We start from the raw sequence: 25,580 nt of genomic DNA, 5'->3' as shown, positions 1-25,580 counted from the left end.
CATGAGGAAGGTTAGAAATCAGCCTACAACTACAAGGGGGGAACTTGTCAATGATCTCAAGGCAGCTGGGACCACTGTCACCACGAAAACCATTGGTAACACATTACGACATAACGGATTGCAATCCTGCAGTGCCCGCAAGGTCCCCCTGCTCCGGAAGGCACATGTGACGGCCCGTCTGAAGTTTGCCAGTGAACACCTGGATGATGCCGAGAGTGATTGGGAGAAGGTGCTGTGGTCAGATGAGACAAAAATTGAGCTCTTTGGCATGAACTCAACTCGCCGTGTTTGGAGGAAGAGAAATGCTGCCTATGACCCAAAGAACACCGTCCCCACTGTCAAGCATGGAGGTGGAAATGTTATGTTTTGGGGGTGTTTCTCTGCTAAGGGCACAGGACTACTTCACCGCATCAATGGGAGAATGGATGGGGCCATGTACCGTACAATTCTGAGTGACAACCTCCTTCCCTCCGCCAGGGCCTTAAAAATGGGTCGTGGCTGGGTCTTCCAGCACGACAATGACCCAAAACATACAGCCAAGGCAACAAAGGAGTGGCTCAGGAAGAAGCACATTAGGGTCATGGAGTGGCCTAGCCAGTCACCAGACCTTAATCCCATTGAAAACTTATGGAGGGAGCTGAAGATGCGAGTTGCCAAGCGACAGCCCAGAACTCTTAATGATTTAGAGATGATCTGCAAAGAGGAGTGGACCAAAATTCCTCCTGACATGTGTGCAAACCTCATCATCAACTACATAAGACGTCTGATCGCTGTGCTTGCCAACAAGGGTTTTGCCACCAAGTATTAGGTCTTGTTTGCCAGAGGGATTAAATACTTATTTCCCTCTGCAGAATGCAAATAAATTCATATACTTTCCACAATGTGATTTTCCGGATTTAATTTGTGATGTGCTATCTCTCACTGTTACCAATAACCTACCCTTCAATTATGGGCTGCTCATGTCTTTGTCAGTGGGCAAACTTACAAAATCAGCAAGGGATCAAATACTTATTTCCCCCACTGTATATATTTAACAGCACTGTAGAACAATCACATAACAGAAACATGATAAATGTCAGTTCAATACAAATGATGAAAAATCAAATCTCGTATACTGCCAGCTCCCCTTTCCAGGGTCCAGTGCAGTGTGCACACAGTTATACATGTCATGATCATACAACAAATCAGGGAACAGTTAAAACCTACATTTTTAACAATTTGGAAACAGAAAGGTTTTTTTACGTTCTTTCTAAAACAAAGATTGTTATAGTTTTGTCCTAATAAAAAGAGGTCAAGAATTCCATAAAGGAACCCCTAAAATGGAAAATATGGAATTAACTATTTTCTAAAACCAAACTTGCTTATAAAAAGGTAGACATAAAATCAATTTCTCACGTAAATGAACAGAGCGACCAGCGAGTAACAATACCATAATAATCAACAGCTCAGATGTGAATCCATGGAAGATTTGAAAAAGTAGATAGACTGCTTTAAACTTAATCCTCTCGACTATAGGGAGCCAATGCAATTTACCAATATATAAAGAAACACTATTGTATCTTTTCAATCTAAAAATCAATCTCACTGCCATGTTCTGTATTATTTATTTGTTGCATTTGTACCCCACATTTTCCCACCTATTTGCAGGCTCAATGTGGCTTACATAGTACCGTGAGGCATTAGCCACTTCCAGTGATGAAACAAATACAGAGTGATGTTGTGACAGTCACATTAGAGAAACAAGACAGGAAGAGTTATATACTGTTCATTGCAAGTTTTGGTTTCGTTGTGTTGCTGAGTTCAGGCACTTAAGTTGGATCAGTAGTGTATGCCTTCTCGAACAGATCGGTCTTTAGTGATTTCCGGAAGTTGAGGTGGTCCTGCGTTGTCTTTATGGCTTTCGGTAATGCGTTCCATAGTTGCGTGCTTATATAGGAGAAGCTGGATCCGTAAATTGATTTGTACTTGAGTCTCTTGCAGCTGGGGTGGTGAAGATTTAGGTATGATCGTGATGTTCTAATTGTGTTTCTGGTTGGTAGGTCTATGAGATCAGTCATATAACCTAGGGCTTCGCCATAGATAATCTTGTGGACCAGGGTGCAGATTTTGAAAGTAATACGTTCTTTGATTGGGAGCCAGTGCAGTTTTTCTTGTAGGGGTTTGGCGCTGTCTAATCGTGATTTTCCAAATATAAGCCTGGCTGCTGTGTTTTGAACAGTCTGTAGTTTCTTTATGAGTTGTTCTTTGCATCCCGCATAAAGTCCATTGCAATAGTCAGCATGGCTTAGTATCATTGATTGTATCAGGTTGCAGAAAGTTGCCCTCGGGAAGAATGGTTTCACACGTTTAAGTTTCCACATTGAGTGGAACATTTTCTTGATTGTAGAGTTAACTTGGGTCTTGAGTGTAAGGTTTCGGTTGATTGTGACACCAAGGATTTTCAGGCTATCTGAAACAGGGAGGGTGTAGTCCGGGGTGACTAAGTTTGTGGGTATATTAGTGTTGTATTGGGATGAGAGGATAAGGCAGTGTGTTTTTTCTGTATTGAGCTTTAGTTGGAATGCGTTTGCCCATGAGTTCATGATATGGAAGCAGAGGTTGATTTCGTTGGTGATTTCTGTCAGATCATGTTTGAAAGGGATGTATATTGTGACATCATCTGCATAGATGAATGGGTTAAGGCCCTGAGTGGATAAGGACTTGGCTAATGGTGTCATCATTAGGTTGAAAAGGATCAGTGATAGTGGTGATCTTTGAGGTACTCCGCAATGTGCCTTCCAGGGTGATTATATATTAGAGTTTACTTTCACTTGGTATGTTCTGGTGGTTAGGAAACCCTTGATCCAACTGAGTATGGTTTCGCCAATCCTGAAGTAGTCTAGGAGTCTTAGTAGTATACTATCGTTCACCATGTCGAATGCACTAGACATGTCGAATTGGAGAAGTATGCTTTTGCTTGTTGCTATTTCCTGTTTGAATTTGGCCAGGAGGGGGGCTAGCACTGTTTTGGTGCTGTGTTGGGGACGGAATCCTGATTGTGATTAATGTAGTATTGAGAATTTGTGTATGTAATTGGTCAGTTGTTTGGTTACCATGCTTTCCATCAGCTTGACTGCTAGTGAGATAGATGCTAAAGGGCGGTAATTGGTGTTATCGTTTGTTTGGTTTCTTTTGTATGTTTTGGTAAGGGGGTGAGTAGAATGTTGCCGTTCTCCTTTGGGAAGAGGCCCTGTTGGAGTATGAAGTTTAGGTGGGATGTGATATCTTTTAAGAAGCGAACGGGGGCGGATTTTAAAAGGTAACTGGGGCAGGTGTCCAGTTTGCAGTGAGTGCCGGTGGCTCTGTTAATCGCCTGAGCCATTGTTTCGGCAGTGAGGGGAGCGAATTTTGACCAGATACGATCCGCTGGAAATTCTCCTAAGGTTAGGTCTAAGCCATTGATGAAATTTTCGATATCGGCAGTGTTTTGAGGAAGACTGTTTCGTAATTTTACAATTTTTTCATTAAAGTATTTGGCAAGTTCGTCTGCCGATGGGATGTCTGAGTTGGTTGTGGTGACCGGGGTGGTGTCCAGTAGTTTATGTACGAGTTGGTATAGTTTTTTTGTGTCTTTGTGATCTGGTCCTATTTTGGTTTTGTAGTATGACCTTTTGGCTTGTCTTATTGCGTATTTATATTTTCTATGTATTTGCTTCCAAGCGTTGAGCTACAATTTCCTCAGATATTTCTTAAGTAAGCCAAAAAAAAAAAAAAGACATTGCAGTAATCTAAATGGTGCATAACTGACATTTGAGCCAACAAGTCAGTCAAAAAATGATCTAACCAACTGTAAATGCCTCATTTAAAAACAGTTATTTTCCATAATTAATATGTGATTCATAGGTTAGAGAAGAGTCAAGAAGCACCCCAAATGATACCATAACAACAGGAAGAACCAGGGCCGTGCTAACACGGTAAGCGAGGTAAGCATGGCAGGGGGGCGCTTCCCTCTGGGGGGCGCCGCCGCACCATGCTCACCTCGCTCGCCCTCCCGCAACATCCCTTTTCTTTTTTTTTCTTTTAAATTTACCTCCGTGGTGGCGGTTCCAGCAGCGCAGCGTCAGGGAAGGAGGCGGCGCTCCCGACGTCTCTAGCCTTCCCTTCGCTGTGTTCCGCCTTCTTCTGATGTCAAGGATGATGTCAGAAGAAGGCGGAACACAGCGAAGGGAAGGCTAGAGACGTCGGGAGCGCCGCCTCCTTCCCTGACGCTGCGCTGCCGGAACCGCCACCACGGAGGTAAATTTAAAAATAAAAAAAAAGAAAAGGGATGTTGGGGGGAGAGAAGAGGGCGGGCAGTTGAACAATGGGAGCGGGAGGGCAGGGAAGAGACGAGAGCATGGATGCGAAGAAGGGGGGAGAAGAGGGCGGACCAGGCTGGGACATGGGAGCGAGAGGAGAGAGAGGAGCATGGATGCGAGGGGGGGTCATGGAAGGGAGAGAGGGGAATTGCTGGATAGGGATTAATGGAGGGGGCAAGGGACAGAGGAGCATGGATGGGCATGGATTGGGAAGGCAGGGCTCAGGGAGAGAGGGGAATTGCTGGAAAAGGATGAATGGAGGGGGCAGGGGACAGAGGAGCATGGATGGGCATGGATTGGGAGGGCAGGGCTCAGGGAGAGAGGAGAAATTGCTGGACATAGAGGGGAGGGAAGAGAGATGAAGGAGATGAAATGAGGGAAAAGGAAGAGAGGAGAAAAACTGCACATGGATGAAGAAAATAGGCAGAAGCTGAGGACCAGAAATGAAGAAGAAAGGAGGAAAGGAAAGAAATAAATGGAAAGGAAGCCCTGGAAACGGAGTTAAGAGGACAGATAGCAGCAGAATCAGATACTGGGCCAGCATGATCAGAAAAAGAAAGTCACCAGACAACAAAGGTAGAAAAAAAATCATTTTATTTTCATTTTAGTGTTTGGAATATGTCCACTTTGAGAATTTACATCTGCTATCTTATTTTGCAATGTACAGCAATTTGTTTCTAAGAATATTGCTGACAATTCCTGTCAGTGTGGCAGGTGGTGAGCGATCATTTCACGGGGCGGGGCGCGCGCCGCCAACTGATAGTCTGCAGGGAGGGCGCTGGGAAGAACCTTCAGATAAAGGTATGAATGCTGACAACATAACACCAATGAAACACTCAATAAGCACACATTAGAAATTAAAATAAAATAGCTTATGACATTAATGCTGATTGTACAGTACAATGAAACATCTTACTATGTAGCCAATGGGGAAAATGCAGTTGAGCTGTATAGAAAGGGACAAGTTGGGAAGTACAAAGTCAGTTGGGACAAGTAGATAGATGGTTATACTGAAGGCAAATTATATGTACAGTTAAAGAAGGAGCTGGTTTAAGTTAAAGGATGGGCAGCAAGCTAGAGCAGGTGTGGAGTGAATGGATAGTCACCAGAGGTCAAGGCTTGGGGAGAAGAGCCTTCCTGAAGTAGTAGTTGTCTTGAGTGTGGGGGCTTCTCCTGAGAAGGCTCTCTACCTTAGTTTATCTGCTATGTGTCTGTCTCGTAAATACCCTGACTCATTCTGCAGGCATTGGTTAGATGCTATATTTATGTCTGTTGATGATTGGTGGAGGGGTTTGGTTCATAGTCTAGCTGTCTCTGATTTGGTCTGATCACTATAAATCAGACTATTTACAGAAAAAACCATCTTCCATAGTATGCAACCTTATAGAGAAGGGGAAATATCAATTTGGGGATGTTTAGTGCCCTTTTAGAAAGGAAGTGTTTAAGCCATGGGCTCAACTAGATATTGAATGTATGGTAGAGGACTTGGGGGGGGGGGATTTCTATAGGTGATGGATCAAATAGCAACTTTGTACTAGTTTACAGATCACCTGTGAGAGTGGATTCCTACAGGTGATGTTTCGAATAGCTCTCTTGCACTGGTTTAGAGATTTCCTAAAGCCATCTCCATGGTTCACCTCTGATTTTAATGTACTGGACTATAGGAAATTGGAAAGGAGTTGGTTGCAAAGACATTTGCTGGTGGTGTGATGGTCTGAAGCATTATAAGTCACAGATTTTGATTATCAAATTGAGCTACTATGATCAGAAAATAGCCATGGGAGGAATAATGCTTAGGTGCTATTTCATTTGGCCAATTCTGCTGTGGGTAAGATGAGAGATGGGCCCTTAGCCGAGGATTTGGCAAATTTTTTCAGGCTAAGATTTTGCAATGCAGATTGGCCCTGTTGATGGCTCCTGTAAGAGGGCTTGAGGTCCATATAAACATGGATGGGAATATTTTGGTGGATGTACCAGTCAACCAGTTGTGGGATGCTTTTAAGCAGATTTCCTTTGAGGATTATATTGCCTTTGGTTTGTAAGTTCAATAGGTGCTATTGCAATCTTGACCCTTGCCTGACTTGTTTAAACATCTACCAGAAGAGGCTGTTTCTTGGATTCAGGTTCTTAAACATAGTGTTAGCACACTTACACCTTTACTGAAGGATCCTAGGTTGGACTTTCAGTTGTGTTCTAATTATAGGCCAATAGCAAGCATTCCATTCCTGGCAAAGATTCTGGAGGCAAAAGTTGCTCCAGAACTCCAAGATTGTTTATGGTGATTCAATGGCCTGGATATGAGAAAATCTGGTTTTAGGAAGAAGTATAGTGCTGAGACTGGATTGCTCGCTGTGGTGTCTGAACTGAGAGTGATTTTACATAAGAAACACTCTGTTATATTGGTATTTTTGGTATGGTTTGGTATTGGTTTTCTGCTTTTTAAAGATTTAGCTCTTACCGGGTAGTCAGGAATGGTAAATTTTCTGGAAGCTCAGTGCAGAGGGCCATAGGGGTCTCCGTTGTCCCCCATCTTGTATAATGTGTATCTGCTGGCATTAAGGAGAATTGTTTTGTTCTATGGGTCTTTTGTATTATATTCATACAGAAGACATTTTTCCAAAACTGAGTACTTTGCAAGATAAGAATATAAGAACATAAGAATAGCCATACTGGGTCAGACCAGTGGTCCTTCTAGCCCAGTATCCTACTTTCAACAGTGGCCAATCCAGATCACAAGTTCCTGGCAGAATCCCAGAGTAGCAAGATTCAATAATACCAATTTTGCTGAAGTAGTGGCTTACCCCAGGTCTATCTTAATAGCAGATTATGGACTTTTCCTCCAGGAACTTGTCCAAATCTTTTTTTAAACCCAGATGTCATTACCATATCCTCCAGCAACGAGTTTCATTAAAATAGTCTTATTTTCTATCCATTTCCTAATCATTTCTAGCAGTTTATTTGCTTTTTTTTTTTTGGCTGCCACTGTGACATACTGAGAAGATTTCAGTGTATTGTCCATGATGACACCTAGATCTTTTTCTTGGGTGGTGACTCCTAAAATGGAACCTAGCATCAAATAACTGATTTGGATTATTCTTCCCAATATGCATCACTTTGCATTAGTCCACATTAAATTTCACCTGCCATTTGGATGCCCAGTCTTCCAATTTCCTAAGGCCCTCCTGCCATTTTTCACAGGCTGCATGCATTTCATCTTTGAATAGTTTTGTCTCATCTGCATATTTAATCACAATGTGTCCAGACTTGGCTAGACAGAAGATGAACACAAATCTGCTGTTTGAGCACAATGACTGGGACATGGGGTAATAAGATCCTGTCTAGAGTCAATTATTGTCACCTCCTGCCCTAGCTCAGGGCAACATTATGTTGAAAGGTTCGAAAGCTTCTCCCCACCCCCATCTTTTATTTCTGTAATGAAAGTACAGGAAACTGGCTTGGTGTGATAAAAGCCACATCCTTCCCCCTTCCAGCTGTGAAGAGGGAGACAAATAGGAATGGTGGAAGAAAGCCCTGTTTTGGAAGAGACAAAGAATTCACAACTGTAGCTGGTTACAAGACGGCTTCAGAAAAGGACTATGACATTGAGAAACCAGTTACATGAACAGAAAAAGCTGTGTTTCTAACCTTGTGCTTTGAACATGAAATCATGAAAAGGCAAAACCTTCTGTGATATGGATGGATCAGAAAGCGAGAACTAACAGAAAACATCAGATACCCTCTGTTAAAAATGGTACAAGATGCTATTATACTTGGATAGATTAGACAAAAAAAAGTTCATTGCAAAACTCATTGCCAATGTATCATTAGTCTAATAAAACACTATTAGTTATGACTTGTTTACTGGCTGGTGTTACATGTTCAAACTGCCAACATCACTTTAACCAAGAAAAAACAGAAACCTTTCTTTTAAAAGTTGACTTTACCTGTGCTCATTGCTGCTATACAGTAGGAAAGGGGATGCCCTATCGACCAAACTTTCATTTCACATTTATAGCTGGCTTAACCATTGTTGTAGCTCAAGGTGGGGCAGAAAGAAAACATCAAAGGTTACAAAAATCATACAATTATCTTTGCTGTACAAAATGTAAAAAAATAAATTTCTTTTTACAATCACACAGTGCGTAAACCCATAGTACCTAAACCAAAGAAAGCTATCTACCTAGCAGATCATCAGGAAACCGAAAACCGAAAAGAGGCTGTAACACAGTATTATAGGCTATAAAACTATTTAAACCTCACCTTCTCATCTCCCATAATCTCACCACACTCATACCTTACTCACAGAAAATGTATACCAAATGCTTTCCTGTTATTATATACGGCCCCTTTTACTTTCCCGTTCTTTCCTTTCCAATGTCTCAATGATCTTTTCCATTGTTATATTCCTTAATGATACTAGACTTTGAGGCTCATTTTCAAAGCACTTAGCCTCCCAAAGTTCCATAGAAACCTATGGAACTTAGCCTCCCAAAGTGCTTTGAAAATATGCCTCTTTGTCTCGCATAACACCTCATAATGTAATCCATAACTGAGTTGTAACAAACTGTACTTCCAGCTTTCATAACGTATTGTAAGCCACACTGAACCCGCAAAAAGGTGGGAAAATGTGGGATACAAATGCAATAAATAAACAACCGTGTCTTGACAATTTCTTACACTTCTGCGTGAATGTATACATAGAGGTAAAGAGTTCCATAACTGTGATCCAATACCATCAGTACTACTTTTCCTCCAGGTTATTAATCTCTTAATTGGAGGGAGAGAAAGTCTCCATTGACTCTCAGAGCGCAATCTACATCCGGGAACATAGCAGAACAACCAAGAGACCATCATATTTTCAAAGTTCCATAGGTTTCTATGGTACTTTGGAAGGCTAAGTGCTTTGAAAATATGCCTCATAATTGGAGTAGGCCACGAAGAATCTTAAAATCAAACAAAAACACTTTAAACTCTGTCCTTGCCTAAATAGGCAACCGATGTAACAACTAAAAATGGGATTGATCTGTCCACTTAAGACCTATTCCCTGATTCACAAGTCTGAGGTACCTCCTTTCTTCATTAATACCCTTCTACATTAAAGGCAGCCTGCTGATTTCTGGTTGGAACATGTGGAAACCTTAGAAGGCCAGGAAGGAAGTGGGAAAAGCGAGAATTCTAATCAAGCTCCTAACAGGCAGAAGGGTTAGAGGAGATCTCTTCCTTCCAAGATGAAGGGTCTTGTGCTTTTTCTTCTGCAGCTCTGGATACCAGGTAAGATGACAAAGTCTGCTAATATTAGGAATGAGGAGATGGGGGTACCTGCAATCTTAAATAAAGAATTATGTGGGGGAGGGGTTAGACTTTCCTACAATATTGTGTACAGTTTTGGAGACCACACCTTCAAAAAGACCAGAGGGTCAGTGGTCTTCATGATAAAGCATATGGGGACAGACTTAAAGATCTCAAGATGTCTACTTTGGAAGAAAGGTGGGATATGATGGAGACATTTAAATAGGAAGCTCTGGAATAAGGGGGGCATAGCAGGGCAGACTCAAAAATTCTTCTTTCTGGAAAGGGTGGTGGACGTGTGGAATGGTTTCCTAGTGGAAGTGGTGGAGATGAGGCCTAGGCTATATCCGATTTCAAGAAAGCTTGGGACAAGGATAGAGGATCTCTGAGGGAGAGGAGGGATTGTAGCTGGTATGGATGGACAGGCACGATAGGCCATATCTTCTGCCATTCTCTATGTCACCTGCACAGAGCAGCAGTTACAACTGGGGCTGTGCTGACTATTCATATTAGATTAAATTCAGCCCTGAATACATTATTTGCATTTGTCCAAATTTTGATTTAAATTCCAATACAAATGATCCGGGGGCTTTACTGTGCTAAATCCTACTGAAATAAACACTTGATCTCTGATTTCACGTTGCTTCTTTTATTGTTTGTTATGTTAAAGCTCAGGGTCCATTATTCATATTTAGTGTTCATAGTCAGATGAATAATATTATTCGTATTCGGCTGAAAGGTAAAATATGCTATTCTGTACAGCTCTAGTTACAACTGTAACCACCTTACTGACCATTTTGGTCTTTATCTGCCACCATCATTATCTGTTTTACTATGTAATGTGACATCGTCAATTGTTATAAGCTACTGCAGGAATTAAGCAATTCCCCTTATATGCCCAAACAACTGTCTTACGGCTGGGTTTGGACTTCAACAGCAACTCTGGTTGTTGAAAATTAAGCCAGTGTCAGGCAGGACTTCTACAGTCTGAGCCCTGGAAATGGCAAGGACAGATGAAGATCAAGCATGCATATGTTTTCATATCATATACTATGAGTATCTTGTTGGATGGACTATGCAGGTCTTTATCTGCCGTCATCTACTATGTTACTATGTCAGTATGTGTTTGAATCTACAGGTTCCCAACTTTACAGCAATTTCTATGCTGTGAGAGGAACCCTTGGGGAGACTATCTTTGTACACTGCAAACATGTTCCAGAATACCAAAACCACGTTCACAGCTGGTGCAGACAGATTAACGAAGGCGAGTGTGAGACTGTGGTGGACACCAGTGGATTAAACAACAGCGGCTATGAGGGAAGGACTACAATGAGTTTCACTAACGACAAGAAAAGACTAACAAATATAACTGTAAGGCAGCTTCAAGAATGGGACACTGGGTTGTACTGGTGGAGAGTATGGACGGGCTACACATATCAAGTGGTAGAAAAGATCCAATTGCTGGTGGAAGGTGAGTAACTCAAGAATATTTGGGACACAGAGAGAAATGGGGTTATGATACCATTTTCTGGGCACCTCTGGAAAAGGACACATTGGTGCTCTAAGGTCCAGTGTCAAAAGCCAACTAATAAGTACTTTCAAACAAAATGTTCGCCACACTTTGCCCCACAGAATATGTAAGGGCTTCAAGGGAGACTACGGACTGTGTTAATACACCATAGTGTTCAAAATCTGTACTACTGTAACCAATTCAAAATTGTAAATGGGCAACATTTTCTTTGAGGGTTCTTTTCATATTTAAAACAAGTACTTATTGGTTGGCTTTTGATATCGGACTACAGGTTCTGGACTGCTTTGTTTGTCCAAAGTAGGATTATTGTTTGGATTGGTTTAAAGGTGTACAAGACAGATCCACAAACCTCCAAATAATGCCTTCAAATAAGAAAACACTTAGGGGAAAATATTCAGCTGGTGACGGTCAGCAATGTTTCCACCACTTTACGATATTGAACTCCAGGCACTGGCTTGAAATATCGGGGTTTGTCTGCGGTCCAAGATGTCTAGCTACCTTAGCTGGTTAAGTGCTGAATACTGGCTCTTTCCAGACAAGTGCCAACTCTGCTCCCAGACCTCCCACAACGTAGCCGGTTTCAGCTTAGGCAGTTAGAGGGGATAGTCAGCGGGGACTATCCAGTTAAGTGCTACTAAATATTCCCAGTTAACCCCACTGGCACTTTAAATCGCTTTTATCGACCCCCTTAAATCCACCTTATAAAACAGTATTACAAGCTACATCAATAACTTGCTTTATTATGTGAATCGGGGTAGAGGTTAAAGAATCAGTTCTGTTACCAGTAAAGAGAATCTATGGAAAAAGGCTAAGCCCCTTAGCTACGGTTTGCTTGTAGGTCTCATTCTCTCCCCTTTACAGAAACATTTGTGATGTGCTCATGGGCTGAGACTGTGAAGGATGAAAAGTTAGAAACCTCTATATAACAGTGAGCCAAGATATAGGGACAGACAGTCAGTTTGGATGACATTTCTGATGCAATGATAAGAGCAGAGAAGTCAAATCACAACAGACTCCGTTCCTTTTATCTTGCTGCACCATATGCCTGGAATAGACTTCCTGAGCCGGTATATCAAGCTCCATCTCTGACCGTCTTCAAATCTAAGCTAAAAGCCCACCTTTTGATGCAGCTTTTAACTCCTAACCCTTATTCACTTTGTTCAGAACCCTTATTTTATCATCCTCACTGTAATATTCCCTTATCTCTTGTTTGTCCTGTTTGTCTGTCCTAATTAGATTGTAAGCTCTGTGGAGCAGGGACTGTCTCTTCATGTTCAAGTGTACAGCGCTGCGTACGTCTAGTAGCGCTATAGAAATAAGTAGTAGTAATTCCAGATACATAGAAGTGTGCAATTAAGGATTCTCTTCTGTGCAGGACTGAACCCCACAACTGGTGCACAGGTGGTAAGAGGGGTTCTGGGAGGCACAGCCACTCTGCACTGTTTCTACACTGAGACGGAGGACTGGTCTAAATTGTGGTGCAAGCAGAGAACACGGGATAACTGCAACTGGCTCTTTCATTCTGACGGAAAGATTATTCACTACTACGAGAAGAGGGCAGCAGTGTTCGATGACCAGAAGAATGGACGTATGACTGTCACCCTGAGGGACTTAAGGGCATGGGATGCTGGACTCTACAAGTGTGAGAAACTGGACAGAAGCAGAATATTAAACACCATACTTCTCCTGATTTCAGAAGACAGCAGTCCAGTCACAGGTAACACTCTCTAATATTTACTGGATGATGGATACAGCCTAACCACCCATTGCATACTGCTCCCTCCGTGCACAGGAACCCCAGCTCCCAGTCAATTTTCAAAGTCTCATTTCTACTTCCACTTTACAAGACATTAAAGCAAATACAAAGCTAAAAGGACTACAGCATAGGACAAGAGACACAAACATTATTCAAAACAAAAATATAAAAAAAAGGGCTGATTATTAAAATCCTATTGTTAAATGACTAGAAATTCCAAACTCATCCTCACCAGAAAGAATTTCACCAACTCACTAATAGAGCAATGCCAGTAAAGTGACAACTTGTTTCCCCACAGGCTGAACTACAAAGAATTCCCTTCACTAGTTTTCTAACGAGGTTACGCCCCTCACACCTCTCCTATAGTCAAGCTGAGGTTTTTAAGGGGGGGGGGGATGATACCCAGCTGAGACACAGCTCCCCTTTTATTGGAAAGCACTAGAGAAGGAGCTTCCACTAATTACAAAGAATAATTAATGCTCCTGCATTTGGGGTCATTCAATAAATTATCATTACATTTCATCACTTGCCACCCTCTATCCACCTCCCGTATTCCCAAATTAAACCACACTGTGGCACGATCTGTTCAGGTTATAGATTTTGCTTCCCCCTACCAACTGGGAGAAAGTGTCTGTTTACGCTTTCCAAAAATACTAGGACTAGGGGGATGCGATGAAGCCACAATGTAGTAAATTTAAAATGAATCGGAGAAAGTTTTTCTTCACTCAATGTGTAATTAAACTGGAATTCGTTGCCAGAGAATGTGGAAAAGGCTGTTAGCTTAGCGGAGTTTAAAAAAGGTTTGGACGGCTTCTTAAAGGAAAAGTCCATAGACCGTTATTAAATGGACTTGGGGAAAATCCACTACTTCTGGGATAAGCAGTATAAAATGTTTTGTACTTTTTTGGGATCTTGCCAGGTAATTTGTGACCTGGATTGGCCACTGTTGGAAACAGGATGCTGGGCTTGATGGACCTTTAGTCTTTCCCAGTATGGCAACACTTATGTACCAACTCCTACACCAAGGATAAGACTGTCCTTGAGTAAGAGGAGAGAAAGTAACATTTCTCTTTTTTAGGCTTGATATGTCTCCAGCTCCAGATGTCCACATCACCTCTAGTAACATTCATTCTTTTATTCCCCTCCCCTGTATTATTCAAAGTGGAATCCACTGTAAAATTAAAATGCCCTCCTACAATTAACTTCCCTTCCAAAACCCATGCAATTTCTCCATGATCCATCATTTTTATTGATTTCATGAAATGAAGTTATCAGTTACTTTTTATTTCTGTTCCATTTTATAATTTATGGATGTTGGTTATCTGCTTTAATCTTTGGAAAATGCAAGCTATAAATCTTTAGTAAATGATTACAAGCGGAACTGTTTTTATGCTGAATTAAGGGGCCCTTTTACCAAGGGCAGTAGGGGGTGGGCCATGGTGGCATCAGCAAGCGAGATTGCCATTCACCTGCTCCCTGCCCACTCGCACTAGAAAAGAAAACAGATTCATCGCTGGTTAGTAAAAGCGCCCCTAAATGGTTTACTGGTTTAAGAGTATTAATATTTGTATGTGTCAGTTTTTCTTTTATCTATGTTTTTAAGTAACTACTCCTTGTAAATCACTGAAAATTGCAGATGGCTCAAGTTATATATTTTTTAAATAAAATAGATATTCCTATGGGCATAGCTTGGACTGAATGGAGAAATTGCAATGTAGCTGTGTATTATAAAATATATCAAGTCAGAGAAAGCAGTAAATCAAACACAATAAACCAAACACACCTTATTCCGTTATCAGAGCAGGTGTAAATTTGTGCAGACGTTTGTGTGCTACTGGAACGGGTTATGGGGTTCCAGTATTACAAAGGCACACAAAACCTGATCTTGATTTTTAAGAAAAAAACAAACAGGTATTCTGTTATAAAATTACCCTCCTCCCCATAAAGTGCAAATTCATCATATCACCACCTGACCACTTGCACTTTCATCTTTAATTGTTGTGCCAGCTTTTCACAAATGATGCAGAAGGAGCTTTACAGAGTTATTCTAATTTGGATGCAAGTTCCTGCCCATAAAAGCTTACACTTGGAGCTGTACCAAACAGCGTTATTTTAATATTCGGCTGAATGAAAATGATTATTTAGCCAAATACGAATGGGCATCGAGCTTTAACATAACAAATAATAAAAGCCACGTGAAATCAGAGATCTAGGGTCCAGATGCTATGGGTGTCTCTAGCATTTAGCAGACGCTAAAAACGCTAACGTGCCTGTTGTGCGGCCTAGTAAACAGGGCCCCAAATGTTTATTTCAGTAGGATTCAGCACACTAGAGCCCTGGATTATTTGTATTTCAATTTAAATAATGTATCTGGGGTCCAATCAAATCAAATATGAATATTCGGTCCAGCCCTACTTACAGGAAGTGAATACCTGAGGCACTAAGACCACAATTTGCCCAAAGTCTAGGAGTGCCAGTAACCTAGTGGGACTCGAACCCTCGTTTGCCCGAACCTCTAAGCTGTGCCTTCAGCTGAATTCCTATCATTGGAGGAGCAAGAATGATGCTGCCCTGTGTGTCTGTCTGGCTTTCTAAAACACTCCTGAGCATTAATACCTTCAGAGCAGGGTTTCTCACTCCAGTCCTGAGAAAACACCAAGACAATCTGGTTTTACGGTGCCCACTATGAATATGCATCTGATCTGAAGAAGAAGGGTTACCTTCCAAAGCTAAAAAAAAAGGTATCATCTTATTTTATTTCTATTGATTTTTTTTGTTTTGTTACATTTGTACCCCGCACTTTCCCACTCATAGCAGGTTCAATGCGGCTTACATATTATATACAGGTACTTATTTGCACCTGGGGCAATGGAGGGTTAAGTGACTGGCCCAGAGTCGCAGGGAGTTTGTGCCTGCAGTGGGAATTGAACCCAGTTCCCCAGGACCAAAGTCCACCATACTAACCACTAGACCACTCCTCCACTCCACCTTTAAAAGTAGACTAACAAGGCTACCACATCACTCCATTCTTGTTAGATACTTTCTTTTTTGAAGATTATTTAACCTCTAACAACAGATACTTGTGGTTTGAACTACTGAGGGGGTGTATTAACTCACACATTCTTATTATGGGCTTCCTTTTTATGTAATCAATATTTATTATGACATTTCTATGGACATACACCAGTGCTTTAGCCATGTAAATAACAGGCACCTTTACATATTTCTATAGTTACTATTACGCAGTGATATAGATGTGGTGATCTAAAATGATCTGAAATAGTATGGTCTGTTTTAAAATGTAGCCTGTTGTGCTTTTATATTCATCCTGCTGTATAATACAGTGATTTAGCACTGTAATAATAATCTACTATTTATTTGAAAATTGTATGGTCCATTATGTCTTTTGTTTGTTGATTGTACATTTATTTGTGGTCCTAAATTGTTGTGACTCCTGATGCACTGAAACATGACACCATGTCGACTCCTTCTTCTGAACTTCCACTGTTTTGGGGACTGTTTCTACACAGACCTGACAGCCTAGTTTTTATCATAATAAACTTTGCGTTTGTCATTCCTTGACTCCTAAGTTCCTTTTTAATTATTTTTATTGGTCCTCCTGTACTTCCTTTTCATTTTTAGGTGTCAGACTGTTCCCTGAACGCTATGTTTTCTAACCTGACAGGTGCAGTTACCCAATCAGAAAGACCATCACCCACCATCTGCTCTACCAAGTATCTCCCCAACACAGACTTTCTCCAACACACCAACTCTTCCCAGATTGATCCTACAGCATCCAGGTACTGCTCCTCGTCCTAAAAATTACTTCTTCACTCTGCCTACTGTGCACTATTGCATCTCAGCATCTTCAATCCTATTCTCAGCTTTGTTTGTGTACTTGGAATGGCAACTTATAATACTTGCATTGTGCAATATTGAATGGTCATTAATGCTCCTTTTTTTCCCCTCCCAATTAAGCTATACAAGAAGCCAGTATCAGGTGTGGGACATACTTCGCTGGATTTCCTTTCTGGTTATGATCACCTGCCTGATTTGGGTGAAATGTGGAAAAAAAAACTTTTCACGCAGGTAGCTAAACTCAAGCATTACAGCACCCTTCTACCTCAAGCTGTACAGTAGAAGCAGGCAAATTAGAGAGACCTGAAGAGATACAGCCACAATGAGTTAAGTCCTTTGGTAAACATAAGAGAACCACCTTTTCTGATCCTAAGTATCCATTGTTGTTTAACTGCATTAAGCCTATAATGAAATAAAGCACCTGATACAGGGCATTTTGTCAGCTGCACTAAAGCTGAGCATTAGATAAAAGATTATGGATTTTCCACTAGAACAGACGATTTTTCCTTATAGTAACATAGTAGATGACGGCAGAAAAAGACCTGCACGGTCCATCCAGTCTGCCCAACAAGATAAACTCATATGTTTTTGGGTATACCTTACCTTGATTTGTACCTGTCCTATTCAGGGCACAGACCGTGTAAGTCTGCCCAGCACTATCGCCGCCTCCCAACCACCAGCCCCTCCTCCCACCACCGGCTCTGGCACAGACCATATATCATTTTGCTATTGCCATAGTAAAACCCTTGATTTAGTCTAGTTTTTCATGGAAAGAGAAAATGAGGCAGACAAACACCATACAGCCCATCCACACTAACTGCTCAGTTGTACAATCCATTCTGCTCCCTCGGATCATCTTTGCTTGCCCCATATTTTCTTCAATTCATATGTTACTCTATCTTAATCTATATGCTCCACCTTTGTTTAAACCCTGCACTGTATATTAAAATGTTTTATTGTGGCAGGAGCCTCATTCTAAACACGTTATGATCAGGTTACTAAATGAAGATCACATAGGGGAGTAATATATGGGAACTAGCACACACACATGTATGAATAATGTTTAGAGACAGGGAGGGGGGAGGTGGGTCGGGGGGGGGGGGGGGGTTAATTACAGTTTGACAACCTAGGATGTCATTGGAAATATTATATGACTATTACGATATCTCTATTATGTAAGGCATGACAGATGTTGGACAACTTTTTCATATGTTTATTCGTCAATAAAAAATTTTAAACATAAAATGTTTTATTGTGTATGGAGTTGACATTGAGGGGCATAATCGAACGCGAACGCCCATCTCCATGGGCATCTATGTCCGAGAACGGGTACGTGAAGGGGCGGGACAGACCATATTTTCGAAAAAAAATGGGCGCCCATCTATTTTAATACAGTTTGTGCCCGGCAAATGCATCGGATTTGAGCTGGGCGGTTTCATTTTTCAGCGATAATGGAAACCCAAGTCCCGCCTTCACCACACCTCCAACACGCCCCCGTCAACTTTGCCCGTTTCCGCGACAGATTGCAGTTCAAGACACCCAAAATCGGCTTTCGACTATACCGATTTGGGCGCCTATCTCCCGATTTGGGTCAAAATCTGGGCACCCATCACTTTCAAAAATAAGGCTGATTGTAAAGTAGCATTCTAAATCATACTTTGTATTGTTGTTTGAATATTTTTACTGCTGTAATTGTCTATTGCTTTCTTGCTGTGCACCGCCTTGAGTGAATTCTTTAAAAAAAGGAGGTAAATAAATCTTAATAAATAAATCACCACCAGCTCTGCTGAGAGGCTGTTCCTAGCATCCACTACCTTTCCATAAAGAAATATTTCCTCAGATTACTCCTAAGGCTGCTGCCTTTCACCTACACATATGACCTCATTTCAGAGATTCCTTATCTCTTGCACATTTATACCAGGGTTAAATGAAAATTAGCACCTCCACAATTCATCAACTGAGAGCAGCACATTCATCAAAATCTCTTCCTTAAGTTAGCGAGAAGTATCTCTATGAAGAGGCTGTTTTGCTATTGCTTATGAAATGAAGCATTTAGTGAGCACTAGGTCCGATTTAAGCACTGTGCCATCATGATAGAATTTCTGTTGAAGGTGTTGTTCCAATTGAAATTCACCACTGCATGCAAGTCGTTTGCGACTGTGTTCATGCAAGTACTGTGTATCGCTGGGCCAAAAAATGTAAAGATTGTGGACCAGGAAGGGCTGATTTGTGTGATCAAAAATGAAGTGGATGACCCATGACAGCACTAGACGAGTCTCACATGAAAAAGGTTGATGAAAACTCAAAGGACAATCGCGGGATCACTCAACTGTTTCACTGGAACCCTGAAAACTTTTGACAGAATGATTAAGAAAAGTTCAGAAGCACAAGCGGGAAATCTTGTTGCAATATAATGCTCAGGCCTCACAGAGCACAAAAGATCAGAGGCAGTTGCAAAGATGGGTCTCAGTCTCACATCTTTGCAACTATAAGGAAAATTCAAACCTCAATCAGCTCAGAAAAGGCATACTGTCATAGTTTGCCTGCACTCAAATGCTGCAACAATTAAAACAAAAAAATGCTCAGAACATTATGTATATAGGGCTGGATTCTATATAAGGCACCTTAAATCTGGGGTGTTTGATTATTCAGCTTAGTTCCTTATTGTTTGTTTGGTCACTTTTGCTGGGGTCTCTCAATTGGGACAGTGGCTGGTTGTGGTCTGGGAGAGGTGAAAGGTGTGTGGTTGTGTTAAGGGGGTAGGTGAGATTTAAAGTTTCATTTGCATGGGCTTGGACGACTTGGTCTGTGGGGGGGGGGGGGGGGTTGATTTATTATTATTATTTATTGCATTTGTATCCCACATTTTCCCACCTCTTTGCAGGCTCAATGTGGCTTACAATGTGATGTTATTAGTAGATAGTAGATTAGGAGATAATAGTTAGTGTTGCATAGAAAGTAGTATCATTGAATTTTAAATTAGTAAATATAAGTAGAAAACATTACTGATAATAGGTAAGGTGGAGATGTCATAGAAAATAGCGTGATCGAAATTCATACAAATAGATATAAGCAAGAACATTGTAGATATTAGGTAAGGTTGCGATGTGTTACTTTATAGTTGCTGAGTGGTGCTGTGCTTGTGGGTGGCTTCCTCTGATTTGTCCAGTCAGTGGATTTGGGAGGGGGGAGTTCCTCTGTCTGGGGGTTTGTTGGTTGAGGTGGGGTTGTACTTGGGGTTTGGGGGAATGGGGGCTGGGTGGATTTGGGGGGTTAGCTTTTCTCTCCCTTTTTCTCACCCTTCACATGCATGCTTGTGACAATGAGCTTAGATAGTGTTGCTTAAATGACTATGGACCTAAAGTTTTTGACGTATAAAGGGTCTTAACTCTCCACAAAAGTGCCAGAAGATATTTAAGGAACTAAGTTCCCAGAAGGCGCTATATTTCTCCAGGAGACCCACTTTAAATGGGAACATGAGCGGCTCTTGGTCCATCATCATTACCCAACTGTCTTCTGTGCTTCTGCTGCTGACGCATCGAAGAAGCGAGGAGTAGCTATACTGTTACATTCATCTTTGCAGGTTCAAGTGCAGAAGGTAAGGCAGGATCCTATGGGTAGATTTCTCTATTTACAGGTTTTGTTGAATAAATTTTGCCTTTTCCTTAGTGGCAGTTTATGTACCCGAGTCACAGGGGAAATTCTTTACAAAGCTAGGTAAAGTTGTTCAATCTGATCCTTATGGTAAATTGGTTTTGGGAGGGGATTTTAATGCTTCCTTTGATCCGGTTTTGGATAAATCGGGAGGGTCTTCTTTAAAATGGCTGCCGAGACTTCCAACAAGACTTCAGCGCAAGTTTCGTGAGGCCGCCATTTTTAAAAAGCGATGCGGCAGCAAGAGGGTCAGCAGCAGTGGGCAGGAAAGATGGGGGATCTCTCCTGCCCCGAAGAATCCACTAGACCACCAGGGTGGCTTCAGGTATGTGCCGGGAGGAAAGGCAAAGCAGTCAGATCGCTGTGCATTTCAGGAGATGGCGATAGCAGGGAGTGGCCGCCGCGGGGCCCCTGGAAGCACGAGGCCCTGTGCAACCATCCCTGTCGCCCCTGCTCTCACACATCTTCATTGTGGGTATCCCCAAAACCCAACTGGCTGGGTGTGCCCAGCACTGCTCTACCAGAAGTGGAGACCCCACTAGTCCTGAGTATTTTTATTTTTCAAATAGGCCAAATACTTTGAAAAATAACACAAAACCCTGCATATAAAAGCACTCAAAACCTATAAAGAAAACTTACCAAATCATAATAGCTCTAACCCACCTATGAAGACAGACCCTAGAGCACCAAAATAACCTGCTACTGCGAAACTGGAACAAGATGGACTATTACATAATCCTACACAGACACCACGTGCCAGCAGAATCCTTCACCTCAGATGCAGAACATGACTCTTACCTGATACAAAACAGGGAACCACAAAAAAACATGCAGACAAAACCTGAAATGAAGACAAAAAAAACGAAAGCAGAGATACCAGACTCTGCATGTTGTGCAACAGCAAAGAAATAGAAAGAAATGCACGTCCTCCTCTACAGCACAAAATAAAGCCGACAGATGTAAACTCTCAATACCGACATAATTCAATCAGTAAATTGAAAATAAAATTGTTTTTCCTACCAGCTGGAAATGGCTCGCATCCAAAGTTCCAATCCACCCTCTGCACCAAGGCCAGAGGCAGGATCCACAGCCCGGATTGGGTCCAACCTGTTTCAGCAGTTTGATGATACCCGAGATAACAGACAGATAAATAAGAAAATTGGCCTACTCAAGGAGATTCCTTAGACTAGGTATGCTATCTGGGAGCATTCGAGGTGTGCCAAGGACTGTCCACGGAGACATGCTCCCAGTTTGAGGAGGTGCGCAAACTTTGCCAAAGACCTACAGACTTTGCAAAAAGGGTGAATGATACAGCGAGTTTGTGATCCAGTTAAGATGCTAGCATCAGCAGTGGCTCAGTGGAGCTGAGGTTAAGACTCTGGAGGATTGCCAAAACCGGATGGTCCTAGAGCAGTTTCTTCAGCGTTGTCATCCAGAGGTGAGGGAACATGTTGAAGTTCACCAGCTCCATACTCCAAAGAAGGCGGCTGAGTTGGCACATCTTTATGGCTAACCGTCCCTGGCTGGCAAAGAGAAGCCATCCTTATCTGCACCAGCTGGGAACTAAGGGCAGCCAGGGCCCTAAGTCAAATATCCCTACAACCTCAGAGACAGTCAGCAAATCCTCCAGTGTTCCCCAAAAACTAAAGACTTTAGGCATGAATGTCCTTGTTACCAGTATGGGCGTACAGGACATTTCAAAACAGATTGCCCAGATAATCCCAAGCCTACACTAAAGAGCATTTCAGTTCCAGCACACCTAAGCTGGTGGTTTTCATGGGTGGTTCCAGTCCCACGAAGGGGGCACACGCAATTGCCACAACACAGAAAGTTACTGGTCACTCATCAAGCAAGGAAGCAGATGGGTTGACACAACACTACAGCACTCCAGTTACTGTGAATTGGACCCAGGTGGCTTGGTCTGTAGGCACTGGCTCTAGCATGACTTTATTATGACTAGAGCTAGTGCCAGAAGATGCTATTCTTCCAGGGCGCACTGCGGAAGTAGTGTTAGTCACTGGATCCAGAGAGACTGTACTACTACTACTACTGTACCCATTGCTCGACTATTCCTGGACTGGGGTACCAAGCCTGGATACAGAGAAGTAGGAATAATGAAAAACATGCCAGTACCAGGGGCGTAGCTACGTGGGGCCATGGGGGCCTGGGCCCCCGTAGATTTGGCCTTGGACCCCCTGCCGACGACCCTCTCGACCCCCCCCCTCCCGTCGCCAACCTGCCGTCGCCTACCGTTGCTGGCGGGGGACCCCAAGCCCCGCCAGCCGAAGTCCTCTTCTTCCTTCGTTCTGTTTCTGAGTCTGACGTCCTGCAAGTTGTATGTACAGGACGTCAGACTCGCAGAAACAGAACGAAGCCCTGCAGATCGCAAGGCTTCGTTCTGTTTCTGCGAGTCTGACATCCTGCACGTTCAACATGCAGGACTTCAGACTCAGAAACAGAACGAAGGAAGAAGAGGACCTCGGCTGACGGGGGTTGGGGTCCCCTGCCAGCAAAGGTAGGCGACAGGGGGGGGGGTGGTCGAGAGGGTCGTTGGCGGGGGGGGGGGGGGGGGGTCAAAGTTGGTGGTGGTGGTGGTGGTGGCGCCGGGGGGGGGGGGGGGGGAAGGCACTAAAATGTCCCCCTCACCTCGGGCTCTGGACTCCCCTCCCGCCGAAGTCTGGCTACACCCCTGGCCAGTACCGATGCTGTGTGGGACCAACAGAGCTGCAATGAACATTACCAGTGACAACAGAGTCAGCATTTCTGCTATGGTGACCCGCATCAGACCCAGATGGACCAACAAGCAGAAGCAACAAAGATCACCTCTCCAGTTCCAGATCCTGAGCCAGTGCTTCCAGCAGAACCAGTTCCTGAGATGACCGGGACAGTGAGTATGGAACAGCCTGTCTTAACTGACATAACTTTTTATATTACACCAATTATCACAAAACCAGTCTCAAGAAAAGCTTGCCATTATGTCAATTTCTTCAGTTGAGAAGAATTTGTTTAAATATAGAAGATTTCAACATACGAGCACACAATATGTCAGAAAGATTCTCCAGTAAAGGATAACCATCAGAACATATTTCTGCAGGATTAGTCAAAGCACAAGCCAGTGACAGACAAAACCTTTTACAGACTAGAATCACAAACAAGACAAAGCCATAACGGAGAGATTAAATTAATTCTTTGCTTCAGTCTTCACCGAGGAAGATTTGGGAGAGATAGTGGTGCCAGAAATGGTATTCAATGACAAGTCAGAGAAACTGAATGAAATCTCTATAAATCTGGAGAATGTAATGGCGCAATTTGACAAATTGAAGAGTAGCAAATCTCCTGGACCAGATGGTATTCATCCCAGAGTACTCATAGAATTGAAAAATGAACTTGCAGAACTACTGTTAGTAATATATAATTTATCTTTAAAATCAAGTATAGTATTGAAAGATTGGACGTTGGCCAATGTAATGCAGATTTTTAAAAAAGGCTCCAGAGGAGATCCAGGAAATTATAAACCGGTGAGTCGTGATGTCGGTGCCGGGCAAAATGGTAGAGACTATAAAGAACAATTACAGAGCATATTCAAAAGCATGAATTAACGAAACAAAGCCAACATGGATTTTACTGAAGGGAAATCTTGCCTCACCGATTTATTACATTTCTTTGAAGGGGTGAACAAACATGGGGATAAAGGTGAGCCGGTCAACATTGTGTATCTGGATTGTCAAAAGGCGTTAGACAAAATACTTCATGAAAGACTCCAGAAGAAATTGGAGAGTCATAGGATAGAAGGTAGTGTTCTATTGTGGATTAAAAACTGGTTAAAAGATAGAAAACAGAGTAGGGTTAAATGATCAGTGTTCTCAATGAAAAAGGGTAGATAATGCGGTTCCCCAGGGGTCTGTGCTAAGACCGCTGCTTTTTAACATATTTATAAATGATCAAGAGATGGGAGTAACTAGTGAGGTAATTAAATTTGCTGACGACACAAAGTTATTAAAAGTTGTTAAATCACAAGAGAATTGTGAAAATTTACAAGAGGACCTTACGAGACTGGAAGATTGGACATCCAAATGGCAGATGACGTTTAATGTGAGCAAGTGCAAAGTGATGCATGTGGGAAAGAGGAATGCAAAGTTCCACATTAGGAGTCACTGACCAGAAAAGGGATCTAGGCATCGTCATTGATAGGTTAGAAATCCTCTGCTCAGTGTGCGGCGGCAGCTAAGGAAGCAAATAGAATATTAGGTATTATTAAGAAAGGAATGGAAAACAAAAATGAGGACATTATAATGCCAAATATTGTGGTCAATTCTGGTCACCGCTTCTTAAAAAATATGATGTGTATATTCCTTCCTAAGCTAGGCCTGTTACAAAAAGCCTTTACATTGCTCTATCTGGTTCTCACAAGTTTGCCTAATAAGTTAGCAACTTTGCAACATACAGTGCTTTCTCAGGAACTGAAGAATGACACATCAAGGATGCAAGTTTGGCTGGAGCTGAGTATGCCTTTCATATAAGGTGGATAAAACCTTGGGACATGGTGGGAGACTGAGGAGGATACAGTCAGCCTAAGATGCCCAGAATGTTTCAGTCTTGGGGAGAGAACACACAAGGGTATTGTTTTAGTTTGCACGCTGTACTGATACCTAACTAGCTAATGGCCACCGAGTGTGCACGTGCACACACACATCAGGAGAGACTGATATGATACAGGAACAATCCATATATGGCACAGGCTACCTAATGATTCTAGTTTAGGAGAAATCACATGATTTGGGAGAAATCAAAACTTACAACAGTATATATGTGATGGCTGGGACAGCGTTAGCTGAGCAGTCTTTGTTATTTAGTGATTATGTCTGGCTTTGCTGTGTGACAACCTGCTCCAGAGAACAATTTCTTTGTATTTGGCTTAGTGAGATAGCAATAAAAATTTTTACTGGTAGCACCTACAACTAAGCCTAATTGTCTCTTTTATTTTTCGGCCTAGGGGGCTGAAGTGTCTCCCCTCCCAAGGGACAGGGAAAACACAGGTGGAATTAGAAAAGGTACAGAGAATGGTAACGAAAATGGTAATGGGGATGGTACAACTTCCCTATGAGGAAAGGCTAAAGCGGCTAGGGCTCTTCATCTTGGAGAAAAGACGGCTGAC

At 42.2% G+C, this 25,580-nt stretch overlaps 1 protein-coding gene across 1 annotated transcript; it reads left to right on the top strand.

Moving 5' to 3' along the window:
• The first annotated feature begins 9,556 nt into the window (after nt 1-9,556).
• On the top strand, nt 9,557-17,332 carry LOC115481921 (CMRF35-like molecule 5). The gene is made up of 5 exons (XM_030221388.1): nt 9,557-9,608; nt 10,765-11,097; nt 12,533-12,874; nt 16,599-16,713; nt 16,892-17,332. The coding sequence occupies exons 1-5, from the start codon at nt 9,566-9,568 to the stop codon at nt 17,004-17,006; spliced, it is 948 nt and encodes a 315-aa protein (XP_030077248.1). The 5' UTR covers nt 9,557-9,565; the 3' UTR covers nt 17,007-17,332.
• The last annotated feature ends 8,248 nt before the right edge of the window (nt 17,333-25,580 follow it).

Source organism: Microcaecilia unicolor, chromosome 12 (genome assembly GCF_901765095.1).
Source record: "Microcaecilia unicolor chromosome 12, aMicUni1.1, whole genome shotgun sequence".
NCBI classification, from domain to species: Eukaryota; Metazoa; Chordata; class Amphibia; order Gymnophiona; family Siphonopidae; genus Microcaecilia; species Microcaecilia unicolor.
Note: the sequence above shows the minus strand (reverse complement) of the source record. Positions and strands in the feature narration are given on the sequence as shown.